Source organism: Actinia tenebrosa, unplaced genomic scaffold (assembly GCF_029948245.1).
Source record: "Actinia tenebrosa isolate PJP-AT-01 unplaced genomic scaffold, QUT_ActTen_1.0 PGA_scaffold16__25_contigs__length_10494907, whole genome shotgun sequence".
Lineage (NCBI taxonomy): Eukaryota > Metazoa > Cnidaria > Anthozoa > Actiniaria > Actiniidae > Actinia > Actinia tenebrosa.
This window is the reverse complement of record NW_028292576.1, coordinates 2,145,895-2,159,828: the sequence shown is the minus strand read 5'-3', so window position 1 is coordinate 2,159,828 and position 13,934 is coordinate 2,145,895. Positions and strand designations below refer to the sequence as shown.

Here is a 13,934-nt window from a genome sequence, read left to right as displayed (position 1 = left end):
ATATTTATAAGGTATATATCTATTCGCTTTAGAGTGTCTTAAAAAAAGAAAAAAATTTTCAAAAAAGAAAATTCAAAAACAGTTTTGGTTAACTATAAATTTCAGGTCACCCATCCAAGTACTAATCATACTCAAACGTGCTTGACTTAGTGTCTTGGAAGTCCAAGTTTTTTCCACTGGGCCACGATTTTAGAAAATTAGCATAACAATAGCCATGAAAACAAGGCACAAGATAGACTAGATTATTTTCCACTTCAAATCAACGTGCCAGTGCGTGGCAGAGTGCAAGGGATTAGCTGTAGATATGGTCTGGGGGCCGGCTAGTCTCTCCCCTGATGCTTCGGCTAGAACACTATCCTGCGTAATCCGTACACCCAAGGGCAGAGGGCCTTAATCGCCGTCATGTCCGAAGTCCATACGACGACCCAGCGGAAGTCTCGGGGTATGGCATGAAGGCACTGTTTTTTTCTTCTTCTGTATTTTGGAGTTAATTATCTAATTAAAGTTGGTGGACGCGAGTTCGATTCCCACCGTATTGAGAGTACTTTTTTTCCCTTCTTTTCCGTTTCCTCTAGCCTTAGATTTTTTAAAATATTTATTTATTATTTTTGTAAGCGACTTTTATTAATTCAAGAAAATGAAGATTATTATTTTTGTCTTTCAAGTAGAAAGAATGTCTACTCCTGTCTGATTTTCCCAATTTTATTTTCGCCTTTAGTTTTATTTTCAGTCGTGTCTAAAACAATTCGGGGAGCTCCGCTCTTAGGCAGCGCCTAAATTAGTTATAGTTATCCAAAATGGTCGTCATACATCGATTTGGTGCATGGCGTGGCGTATACTAAAGAATACACCATAGTTTAAAAACAACTTTTTTTTATTTACACAAACTATAAAAAATTATCATACTGAAGAATTTTGATTGACAGGAATTAAAAAAGGAAAATATTGTCTAGTCCTCATCTTCCTTTAGGCAGACATAATGTAATCCATGGATTCTGCAATAAAAGGAACAAAAATATATAACTAACTCATTTTCTAAGGACAAAGCTGTGTCAATCTACAGCTCGAAGTTCGAGAATGGGTAAAACATTTTGTGAGACGGGAATCGGTTACACTATACAGCCATTTCAAAAACAAAGTTGGTGAAAGTTTTGCTTGCATGTTGCATGCTGCATCTCCCAAGTTGCTTACTGAGTTTGCGGGAATATATTACCTTAATATGTAGATTATGTCAACACAAAAATATACCGGAAAAACTTTCAAATCGTTGTTACCGTTCAGATGATGATGTTCACATCGCCCGTAGCGCAACTGGGGCTTAATATGCAACATGCAACGACACCTTCACCTTCATTTTTTGAAACAGCTTTATATGGCAAATTGCGAGCAAAGATATCAATTTCTACATTTATTTAAAGTATCTTTAAAATAAAGATATAAGGGACGTAAAAGCTTTAGTAGATATACGATTAAGGTCACCCATCAACTTTTCACATGAAAGGTTGTATTCAGTATATAGTCACATTAGTCACGTGGTTACTGAGGGGGCAAACAGCTTTAAATTAGGATATTTCGACTGATTAAGCAATACAATCCTAATGCTTTTCTTTTCTTTTCTTGTTTTATATCATTCTTTTTTTTCCTTCTTTTTTATTTTTTATTTTTTATATATATATAAATGAAATGCTTGAATTTGGACTGCTTTGGGCGTCAGTTTAACGAATAAGAAAATGAATAGCTTTTAAAATTGTCCTTGTATGATTTGCCAAGTAAGGAACAAATGTAACAGTTCCAAAACTACATGCAGATTATTTGCTTTTGGATAGTTTGAAACTGAAGATATATAGTTCAAATTCTCTAGGTCGAGGCGATGTTTTAAAAATGGTCTTCTTCCAATGTTTGCCCCCAAGAAGACCCCATAGCATGAGTCAATACAACCTATTTATTTGCTTTCCTCTCAAACAGCAACCTAAAATAGTCCCCTTTTAATTTGATTCACTCGACCGACCCAGGAAGTCCAAGCAAGGTTAGGGCTAGTTCAAAAGCGGAACGATTGGAGTCTCATGTGGTTTGAAAATATGTCTTTATACACTAGATAATAAATAGGAACAGTATCTTGTGATATAACTGGTGAAATCATCAACAAATGATTGCACTGACAGAAAGCCTTGATTGTTACGCAGGTTTCATCTCAATATCTCAAATATATACGTTAAAAGAAAAGGATGTCATTTCCCAGAATACCTTTCGGTCTCAGCTTCTATGTCGATTTAGCTAGGAAAACAGAACAAAATACTGTGTAATAATTGAAGAATATTGAGACTCCTTAGATAGAATCACACAATGCTTTTAGTACTTTTTTTAGCCCAATGCCTGCGTCTCACTTGATCAGCATCCTTTAGCTTTACAAACCAAAAAATGCGAAACTCACCCAACATTTTTACATTGCAATCCAGTTTACATGGTCCGCATGCTGGTTCTACTTTCCCACCGTTGTAAACTTGATGAAATAAGTTTATTGGTCCACAAGATTCGTACTCATCGAGCATTGGCTTGCAAATTGATGTTCGAGGGTTAATAGACACTTCTCTCACACAGCAGCTATTGCTATCACACTGAGATGATTTATCGCAGTAAGTACCGGGATCTCCCTGCTTCACGCCTTTAGTACACTGGCCATACTGACAAACCAATGGTTTACAACACGTCCCTATGAGATTCCAATACAATACGATTAAAATGGTTAATTATTATGTTTCTGAAAAATTTATTAAAATAAGCAGGGATAGACTGCTGGATGACTGCCTTAGAAGATGACTTTGCTGTAATTAGTTATAAAGCTTATATATTTTTTTCTTTGTATTTCAAGAGATGTGTTAGGACCGAGCATGACTGCATGACTCCCTCAATCTTACCTATATAATGACACGGGGTATTTTCATGAAGACACGACCGACACACGTGCACGTCACAAAACTGGTCAGAGGGACACGCCTTATTGATATTGCACTCTTCTTCGACGTGTTCTGGAAAGGAGAGACGAGGACGGAATGGAGAATACATGTTCATCATGTTATATTGCATGTTGTGGTAAAGAAGTTGCTGAAACAAAATCAAAATGTAAAATGAAAATTTGGTTTGTAATCCGTTTAACAGTTTCCGAGATTCAAAGGCAAAACCCAAAGACAGATCAGACGGACAATGCCGTTTATTGATTTAAATAACCTAGTACCCAAAATCCAGCCTACAAATCCTATTCTCCCTAAATTGCAATTGATTGCCTTCTCCAGTCATCACTATAAGTGGTCCCCTATTTATTATTCCCCTCCAGATTCTACTCCGCTAAGCCAGCCAATCACAGACATATACCTACAGACTGAAAGAAGGAATTCAAAACAGATTGGAAATTCATAAACAACATTAATCAAAAAATATTCTAGCGGTATATGACAGACACACCATCCAGTCTACACCATCGCCTGATAAAAGCTAGCAGCTTGCAGACAAAACATGATCGCAGTACTTCAGTGGCATTCGAATTTCTTTGATCTGGGTTCTCTTTCGACTGCCTTAAATCTGCATTTTAAGTCTATGTTAATCTAAATTACATAACTCTCGTAACTATAAATGTTACATTTATTGCATTTTAAGTCCATGTTAGTCTAAATTATATAACTCTCATAACTATAAATGTTTACCTAAATGAAGAATGGAAGGTAGACTAGTTAGTATTTTTCATACATGTCATATGATATAGAAAGACAAAAAAACTTACTCTCTTGACCGACTGAACGTCTGTGGATTGTCCATCATTGTTCCTTACACTTACAGCAATAGTTTTACGAATCTCTAGCATCCATAATAATATAAAAACAGCAATGGCTTCCATGTTTTGTCTTACTAATACCACAACAGAAGACATATTAAGTTTTCTGGGGTAAGAAAGAATCTAGCAGGTATCTGTGACAGAAACAAAAGAAAGCCATTAAAGTTTTATACCTGCCTATCCGATGCCTATGAAAAATGTTATCATTTATTCGCCATGGCGTCTTTTTAAAAGCTCTTTTCCTTGCAAAATATAACTGCTAGGTTTGTTGATTTCTATTAGGTAGATTAGGTTTGGCAAATTTTACTTCCTCTCCCTCTCTGTGCCTTACACGAACATTTTTAAATCGTTTGGTGGGTTGGTGGGTTGGTGGGTTGGTGGGTTGGTGGGTTGGTGGGTTGGTGGGTTGGTGGGTTGGTGGGTTGATGGGTTGGTGGGTTGGTGGGTTGGTGGGTTGGTGGGTTGGTGGGTTGGTGGGTTGGTGGGTTGGTGGGTTGGTGGGTTGGTGGGTTGGTGGGTTGGTGGGTTGGTGGGTTGGTGGGTTGGTGGGTTGGTGGGTTGGTAAGTTGGTGAGTTGGTCGGTCGGTTGGTCGGTCGGTTTGTGGGTTGGTAAGTTGGTGAGTTGGTCGGTCGGTTGGTCGGTTTGTGGGTTGGCTGGTTGGCCAGTTGGTTAGTCGCTTGGTTGGTCGGTCGGTAGGTTGGTTGGCTGGTTGGTTGGTTGGTTGGTTGGTTGGTTGGTTGGTTGGTTGGTTGGTTGGTTGGTTGGTGGTTGGTTGGTTGGTTGGTTGGTTGGTTGGTTGGTGGTTGGGTGGTTGGGTGGTTGGTTGGTTGGGTGGTTGGTTGGTTGGTCCCTTTCAAAAGTTAGCTTCTTATAAGTAAATATTGATCGGCTTAACAAGGAACATCTAAATGTAACATAGTGTGTTATCAACCAATTCCAAAAACGACATTCATAGATCGTTTATAATTTCTTTTTTAATCTCACACATTTTTGCCATCCAAAATAACGAACAAACGCTTGGGTTAATTTTTCTTTGTCTTTTCGATCCTGTCATTAGTGAGTTTAACGCGATTCTTCGTCAAATCGCTTGTAATCCTGTGTTGTCTACTGCAGGTACCTGCCAACAAGATTGTGTTGCTTTTGGACTAAAATAGGTCAAATGTGATGGATATAAGAAATAAAACTTAGTCACATACTTTAAAGTATGTTTTTTCCCCTTTATTTTAAGTCTCGGAATATTTGTCGATCCATTGTTTAACTATATAGATGAAATGCAAGTTGTTATTGCAAAAAAAGATAAAAGTCAATCAATTATGAATAAGTTATGAAATAATAACCCAGTGATGCATAAACAAAATCATTTGTAATAATTTTTTTTGAATATTAACTGCTACGGAAGATATCGTTCCTTTGGCCCAAAAACGGCAATAATGGACCACAGAACCATTCTCTGGTCATCTTTAATCTTATTCATGTTACATATATGGATTCCTTCATTTGTTTCAGGAGATCATGACTTAAAAAGGTCAAAACCAAAACGAGTAAGTCGAGCTGTTAGTGACATCTTTAGAAAGGTAAGAAGGTCAAAAAACGCCATTTTAGACAAAATGAAGTCGAAATATTCAAATTCACAGACATTTAGACACTTCCTACGCAATATATTTATAATGTTAATGACGTTTAGCTTCAACAAACCTTTTATCAGCATTTGGTGGTCATTTTAGTTTACGACTTATCAAAAGATACTGTACTAAACTGTAAACATCAACACGCCATGGTGATCTTGTATGACTGAGAGATAAGAACAGATAAGTTTTCTTTGGAACTCACCAACAGTCATTGAAATAATGGTCGTAAAAAGTTTTCATTTGTCGATGATTATAATTTGGTTTTCGATTTTAAAACCGACAAAAGAAATCCGTGGCAAACTTATTGAATGACAAATAATAAGAGTTGTTATATTGATTATATTTTATGCTTAAATTTATTTTTATGTTATCTACAGCCGGCTATTCATCTTAAAATCATTTTTTACCAAATAAGTTTATAACTTTTACTATTTAATTTGTGTATACGCAGGAATCTTAACGCGTATTGGCTTTCATGAAAAGGAAAATCCGATTCTCTACTTAAATTCCCATAATACTTTGCGGCAATCGGGAATAACCATTCAAAATACTGTCAGATATAACTAAACGTTCATCAATCACAAATGTTCAATACTGCTGTTTTTATTTCTAAAACGAATATCGGTTATGATATTTCCTGACAATTATTTTGTATGTTCAGGTTAGCAAGAGGGATGGTGTTACGGAAAAGGAATTCATTATGTATTCATTTTCAGGAAGTGATTTATGTTCATTCCTGTGTTTGTTTGTTTGTTTTGTTTTGTTTTGTTTAATTTCGTTGTTTCAAATAACGTATAAATTATAGTAACTTTCACAACGTCCCCCCCCCCCCCCCCCCCCCCTCTTACTTCTCCGTCCCCCTCCTAAGCCGCAAAGTTTTGTGGGTTTACGAATGTAGAGGTTTTAAGAAATGAAAGCAAATAAAGGTCGAAGAGTCAAACAAAGGATGAGATTTGCATTGCTTATTTTGTCATAGGCATATAATTCCCCGATTGAAACCGCATGCTTATTTATATAGTTTTGTTCATAGCATCAGAAAAAATCTGTTAACATTTGGTCAGCTACGATTTCAAGCTCACGCCCCCTCATGTGAGCCCATACAAATTGTCTCAAAAACACGGTTTTGGGATCTTTTCTTAAAATAATGACTATCTAGGCAAAAAACAGAAGTGGATTCAGTTAATTCAACTATTCACGGACTGTATTATATGGTTTAGATTGAATTATATTGAAAAAAAAAACCCACAGAACATTGATGTCGAAACATTAAACTGTTGTTAAACCCGGTAATCCAACTAGATGAATCCGTATATCCCAGATCGACCAACAGGATGCATGAATACTGTTACGTAGCAGTATAGTACTTAAAGTGCCCCTAATGCCTAATCACAGACCTTATGCAAGTTGAAGATATATTCATAACAAGTTTTGACACGGGAAAACGTGTCAAATGTGCTGGGCACATTGGATACTTTGAATACAGTATTTGGGATTTAGTCATTGTAAGACAGAAGAAAGTCCATGGATTCGGTTTGACTTAGATAAAATATTTTGTTATGCTGATAGAAGAGATATGTTTTTCGTCGAGGCAAGATTTTTTTACGGTCAAATTGAAGCAGCATAAACGATTCTTGGTCGCAAACCCCAAAGCAAGCCTCCATCTCTCTGAGAACCAGTGTTATGGTGGCTCCATCGGCTCAAAAACACCACATAAAACATTGAACAGAGGATTCTCCATCTACAGAAAAAGTTTGGTCTCGAAAATTTACCTTCCCCCGAGTGAGAGAAAGGAAAGAAGACTCTTTCCTTTTTCTCTCTCGGGGAAAGTAAAGGAGACTCTGCTCGCAGGGTAACCTCAGAATGGAAATATTGCGAAAAACGTATCTCTTTCCCTACGCTTCTCAGTAAATTTTGACCCCCACCCCCCCCCCCCCCCCCCCCCCAAACAATATGGCCCCGGAAACCGTGAAAGGATCTATAAATAAACTAATATAAAACTCGTGCAAGTACTCTTTCATGCAAATTATGACGCAGTAAATTCCTCGTCCACCCACTCATTGAAGGTTTCGGCATGAAAGCCCCTTTTTCATAAAAATCTTCGACTAGAAATAGATACGTTTAGCTAACCAAAACAAAAATCATTACTTCAGTTGATACAATAACATATAACTCGTGCGAGTACTATTTTAGATCAATGACGCAGTAGAAATTCCTGGCCCGCCTCCATTCAAGCATTCGGCATGAAATACGTTTTTTCATAAAAATATTTGACTAGAAATAAATATGTTTTGCTAATCAAACCAAATATCATTTTTCTAGCTAATGAAATAATATAAAACTCGTGCGAGTACTATTTTACATCAATGACGCAGTAGAAATTCCTGGCCTGTCCATTTATAATCTTTTGTTTACGTAACTAATTCGAGTTGTACCAAAAAACAAAAATCGCACTTTAAGTTTCTAATTTAGCTCCAGTTTCTAATTATCTGCTTAGAATACTACCAAATTAAGTTTAGAGTAAGTTGGATTAAGGCAATCTTACCACGAAAACCACATATGTTCAACCTCTTTCAACTCTTCCGTGTCCCGATCTGAGAGATCTCGACATGCATGCATTTTCACCTCGTGTTTCACCAATGGCATCTTCGATATAGGTCTCATGTTCATAACACTAAATTCCCATCATACCTAAGCCACCAAAAACAAATGTACTGTGCCCATAGGCCCAGCACAAAAAATGCGAAAATCCAAATTTGTTTGAAATTGGATGCATTCCTGATTCTTAAATGAGTTTTTCAAAACGCACCTTTTCATATAAGGACAGCGCGTAAGGGGGACTGGTGCGATTACGTCATCGGGGTGATACGTTCCAAAAGTGAAAGACTTGCGCATTCTTCCAAGTTGGATTCACTCGTACAATAAGTAAAAGCTCAATATTTTGGCATTTTTTGTTTCTTAAAACTTTTAAAAACAGCACTTTTGACTCACAAAAAAATTGGTGTATCACCCCGATGAAGTAAGTCTATACAATTTTTCAGGCTCCTCGAACGCGTTACTAAAATTTCGAGAGTGAGTGGACATGAGAATTTTGCCATTTCGTGCCGTAAAAAAATCAGGAATTCGTTTGAAACGAAAAAAAAAATATTTGAAAAACGCGTTTATGACAATGTGAGTATTTGTTCTAAATTGGTCTGTAATCAGGTATGGGGCACTTTAAGGGGCGTCTAAGTACCACACGGCCTCTTTCCTATTATTCTCGCAGTCGAGGAAGTTCACTTAAAATCATCCCACCACCACCCCTGCGGCCTACCGGTTGGATTATCGTATTTAGTTATTCTAGATTTGGCGGCGTGTTTATTCTCGCCCCACCTTTGCCGAATATATCGCTTCTTTGGGGTTTTGGTATTTTGTACGATTATATATGTTTATTGATTATTAAACTTGCCACTAGCGTGGCCAAATTATTCCAATACCAATGTATCCTGTCTTCTCTTTCGCAAACTAGTGCGTCGCGATGCAAGGCCTGGACGTTGGTTAAACTTTAGTCTAAATAAATTTACAGAAAGCTTCGACATAAAAACCTTATAACTAATATCTTATAACTCTAAAACCAAGTACTTTATAATACCTAATTTTAGAGGCAAAATATAAAAAATCTGACGATGGGATGAAAAAACTAACCTATTTTGTGCATAAATGGAATTGAATTTCACGTAACGCGAAGGTTTCAAGTCCAAACTCTTAGCTAGAGTTCAGTGAAAAATGGGGACCATCAATTTATTTTTTTCAGTAAAATATGGATTATTTATGACAGCATTCCATGTTTACGTGATTAGCGCGATACGTTCATCATACAATCGTAGTAATTTTTCGACGATGGAATCTTTTGCCCATTAACGTCCTTACCGTACGCTGGAGAAGAAGAATCGGGAGAGAAGCAGAGAGAGAGAAAGGCTATTATAGACAATGATATGATCATATTATGTTGAAAATATACACATATTACATTGAATCAACGAACCGTATTTCCATTTTTGATTTTTTTATTTTAATTTTTTATTTTTTACTGCCAATTTGTAGGCGTTTACTCCCTCCAGTCCATTTGACTCTGATATGTCATCGGTGGTAGGTGGTGACGAGAAGCCTCGTGCGAGAATGCTTTTACCAGGCTACTACTCACAAGAATGCAATGCACATAAGCCCTGCGATAAAGGTAACGAGTTTAATAATATATTGACATTATATGTTAAGATATAGATATTTTAAAAAGTAGTTGCCATATTTTCAGTCCCTTTCCATAATATAGACAACAAAACAGTTCCGTAGGCCCTGTTTATAAATCTTTTCAGTCGTTTTTGTCTTAAAAAACATTTTCCATTAACGTCAGCCAACAAATTGCAGCTAAACGAACCTTTTCTTCTACTATGATTTCAAGGTAAATACTGTCACATGTTTCTTTGTGTACACTGCTTGAAGGAAAATGTGGCTTGCACCCAGAACGGTCAGTGTTGTGCAGGTCAGTGTACTTATGGAAGATGTAAGAAGGATGCTCAGGAGGGTTCGCCTGGAACATTCTGTGATCGTCATGACGACTGTAAGGATCCTGCTGGCACGTGTTGTGTAAGGTAAGCCTGTTTGACGTCATTAGCATTAGCATTAGCATTAGCATTAGCATTAGCATTAGCATTAGCATTAGCATTAGCATTAGCATTAGCATTAGCATTAGCATTAGCATTAGCATTAGCATTAGCATTAGCATTAGCATTAGCATTAGCATTAGCATTAGCATTAGCATTAGCATTAGCATTAGCATTAGCATTAGCATTAGCATTAGCATTAGCATTAGCCTTAGCATTAGCCTTAGCCTTAGCATTAGCATTAGCATTAGCATTAGCATTAGCATTAGCATTAGCATTAGCATTAGCATTAGCATTAGCATTAGCATTAGCATTAGCATTAGCATTAGCATTAGCATTAGCATTAGCATTAGCATTAGCATTAGCATTAGCATTAGCATTACATATAACTTCCTCTATCTAATCATCGCAGAGAACCAGCTATCAATCCACATATATCGGTATGTAAACCACCCTTGGAAGTGAACATGGTATGCGGTCCAATAAACTTTTTCAAGAATGTGTATGTCGGTGCACAAGTACAAAAATCATGTGGACCATGCAAAGAAGGGTTAATGTGTAAACAAGTCGGGTAAGACAAACACGCATAACTTGCTTTATTGTAATGAAATATCAATACCGCCACACTGTTAGCTCGATTGTTGGTCCCGGCCAACCTGAAGAGAAGAAGCTGGGTTTGTAATTACGAGCTGTTAGATTTTGACTGTGGCTCTGATGACCACGTTAATGGTGGTCCCGTACCTATAATCAACAATGTACTTTAAAAGAGGAACACGATCAGTTGAACTTACAGTCAAGTGTCATCATCTAAAAAAGGTTTTATAACCGATTCCTCACAATTCTGCTAACTACAATTCCGGTATCCCATTCTTATTAAATTAATTCTAATTTCTCTTTTATATATATATTTTTTTTCGTAGCATTTTTGGAGTTCACGAGATATGTGTCAAGGAGGACGACAAGAAATAAACATCAACACAAATCCATGACGTCATACCATATTTGTTTAAGAATACAATCAAACATGTACATTGAAATTTTAAGAAATCCATCGATCAGACATTTTGGCAATGACTTCAGTGATTTCGACTCTTTCACTTGTGTGATTCCTCGCCATCTTTGATGAGCTTCTTCCATACCACAGGGAGTCCAACCTGAAACTTTGTGACCCTTTTAAAAACAAATTTTCGAATGAAGAATAATATACTTCATAAGGCTAAATGAATGCTAAAAGAACCGTATCTTAATTTTCCCCTGTATATATATATTTTAAAAATTTTTTTCTGAAAAAAGTTACGTTGGGCTTCCTGCGTACACGTTCTTATGTGACACGAAACCTGAAAAGTGCATGAATTGCGTTTGTTGGATCATTAACAAATATTATTACTATAACTAATCAATAACCCAGAAAGACCTTAAGGAATCATTCATACTTTTATACAATAAAAAGTGAAGATTGTTTCATCGCTTACCAAAACTAGTGCATTGGATAATGTTCGATCAAATAGCTAAACATCTGCTTAGGCATTTTCTCTCAGCTCAAACTAAGCTAAAAAAAAATAGCTAAAAATCTACTTAGGCATTTTCTCTTAGCTCAAACTAAGGTACTCACTGCACAGACATAATGAATAAGGGTTTAAGTTTATAATAATGGGTGTGGCATGAAATCAGCATATTTATACTACGGATAAATCAAGGAAAAACATCTTAATGGCCCTAAAAGTCCAAAATATGTCATTTTACTTTGAAAATATGAAAATTGTGGGAAAGCGTTATTCTTGAAGAGCAAGCTACATCATAGCCGCCATGTTTTTGGTTGACCATAACAAAACGTTCCTCATTAGCTTCTTAAATCAACGAAAATGGTAGCCGTTCCATTGTTATTTACATCTCAAGATTTTTAGTCATATTGTTGCACCCCAATATGTCCCCAATATTTTGCCATTAGTATAGTGCTTTTTTTTTTTTTTTTTACAACTGTTACAACTCTATTTAATGACGTACCAACACACAATAGCAAGTTAAAGATTGTCTGATTTCATACACTTTGCCTGATCAAATCAAATCAATGCAATACCACTTCCTATATGTTTTTTTATTGATATCCATCGCAATAAAATTCTTTCGTCTCCAGTAACTCAGGTGGAAAAAAATGATGTTGCTGAAAAGATTGACGGCTTTGTTGCGGTAGACATCTGTGGGCATAGGGACTAGTGAAACTTGGGACTGAGGCCTTCTATGTTATGAACTAAGTCCTTCTTGTCTTAATTTGACAGAATATCGAAGCTACAAAGAAAAGGAATGTACATAACATGAGATAAAACATGAACTGTTTATGTTTATCCTATAACGCCGGAGAAGATCGACAAGGGGTTGATAACATTTAATTAACGACAGACTGATGGCAACTACAGCTAAGTAATATCTTAATCAAACGCTTCGACAAGAATAACAGATATTCGTAAGAAAGGCATCTGGTTCTTTCGAATTCCAGAGCAATCACAATAAGTATATTCAAGGGCTTAAATATAAACTTGTAGCTGTCGTTCTATTATTGCCAATGACGAGTGAACTTACAAATGACTAATAAAGTAGCCAAACACTTAAAGTAAAATTTCTCTTAAAAGGATGAGGACGTAATATCTCGTTGAAATGGAAAAACTAAGATCGATTAATCAAATAGAACGAATATGGACTTGAATGAGGGGGCGGGTAACAAAGTGGCATGCAGTCACTTCAACACTTTTAACTTAAATAATGCCTTCAAGGAAAGAAAAAAAGTTGTTTTTATTTTATTCCTTTATTTTAATTGTTAAGTTGTTTTATTATTGCTTTCACTCTTCCTTTGATTTAAAGGCTTTCATTTTGTTTCTTTTCCTTTCCTACTTAGAGCACTAGACCTTAACCCGAATGACGTTTTATACCTAAACTACCACCGACAATCCTTTTCAAAATCTCTTTTCATATACCAATGTTAAACCTCCTTTACCTCTGAATACCAAGAGAATATAGTAAAAGAAAAAAGCATAACAGAAAAAAGGATCTTGGAAGTGTAGGTACAAAACGTCATGCATGATGCTTGAGGCTTCTGACTATAAGTGCTACCATTACGTTGCAAAATCTTAACCTCGTGAATTTCTTTATTTACATATCGATATTTCACTTCAAAAAGTCCTGTAAAAACATGTATTTAGTTAGAATAGCTATCTATATCTCTGTTGTACTTAACATTCATAAAACATAAAAGAAGCAACAACGAGTATATCAATTTAACCCCTCACATACCCACACACCCACTCACAAACAATGTATATTTTAACGCCTTTAACGAGCAAGGATCCCCAAGCCAAAAATACGGGATGGTGCTTGCATAGAACTTTTTGTTTAAAAAATGAAATAAAATAAAAGGAAAATATAGTGAGCATGTGCAATTGTGGCCTAGCTTGGATACAAACGTCGTTTATTAATCATGCCTTGTTTGTTGTTGTTGTTGCTTATTTTTCAGTCAAACGACTTTCGACAACATCCCTCTAGCAGTGTACTTCCAACTTCCCGATTGTATCCCTCACCTAGGCCATGCTAATATTCAATCCCCACCTGAAGCTCGTTGAACCATGCTGATGTTGTTGGGGTCTGGGAAGAATATATTATTAAAATATAACGTTCTTTCCCAACGCAGTTTTTATTTCATGATGGAGATCATCACTAATCATCATCGATCCCGCCGAAAATGGCCTGGATCTAAACTGACGGTACAACGGTTGGACGAGAAAAATCGCAAAAACGGGAGCTGTTCTTTTTAAAAAGCTATAAAATGTAGAGTAAAGGCGAGAAAAACTGTA

The 13,934-nt window shown here is 36.3% G+C and overlaps 2 protein-coding genes across 2 annotated transcripts; one reads left to right on the top strand and one right to left on the bottom strand.

The window, feature by feature from the left end:
* Positions 1 to 688: 688 nt before the first annotated feature.
* Positions 689 to 8,225, bottom strand: LOC116298077 (dickkopf-related protein 3). The gene is given in 6 exon segments (XM_031706427.2): positions 689 to 995; positions 2,432 to 2,456; positions 2,459 to 2,710; positions 2,916 to 3,102; positions 3,776 to 3,960; positions 7,998 to 8,225. Coding segments are annotated over 5 exon segments (657 nt in total). The 5' UTR covers positions 3,923 to 3,960; positions 7,998 to 8,225; the 3' UTR covers positions 689 to 949.
* LOC116298112 (dickkopf-related protein 3) lies at positions 5,204 to 13,523 on the top strand. Its single transcript, XM_031706481.2, has 5 exons — positions 5,204 to 5,401; positions 9,536 to 9,668; positions 9,891 to 10,080; positions 10,505 to 10,663; positions 11,013 to 13,523. Exons 1-5 carry the CDS (start codon positions 5,258 to 5,260, stop codon positions 11,059 to 11,061), a joined length of 675 nt encoding a protein of 224 aa, XP_031562341.2. The 5' UTR covers positions 5,204 to 5,257; the 3' UTR covers positions 11,062 to 13,523.
* Positions 13,524 to 13,934: the final 411 nt, after the last annotated feature.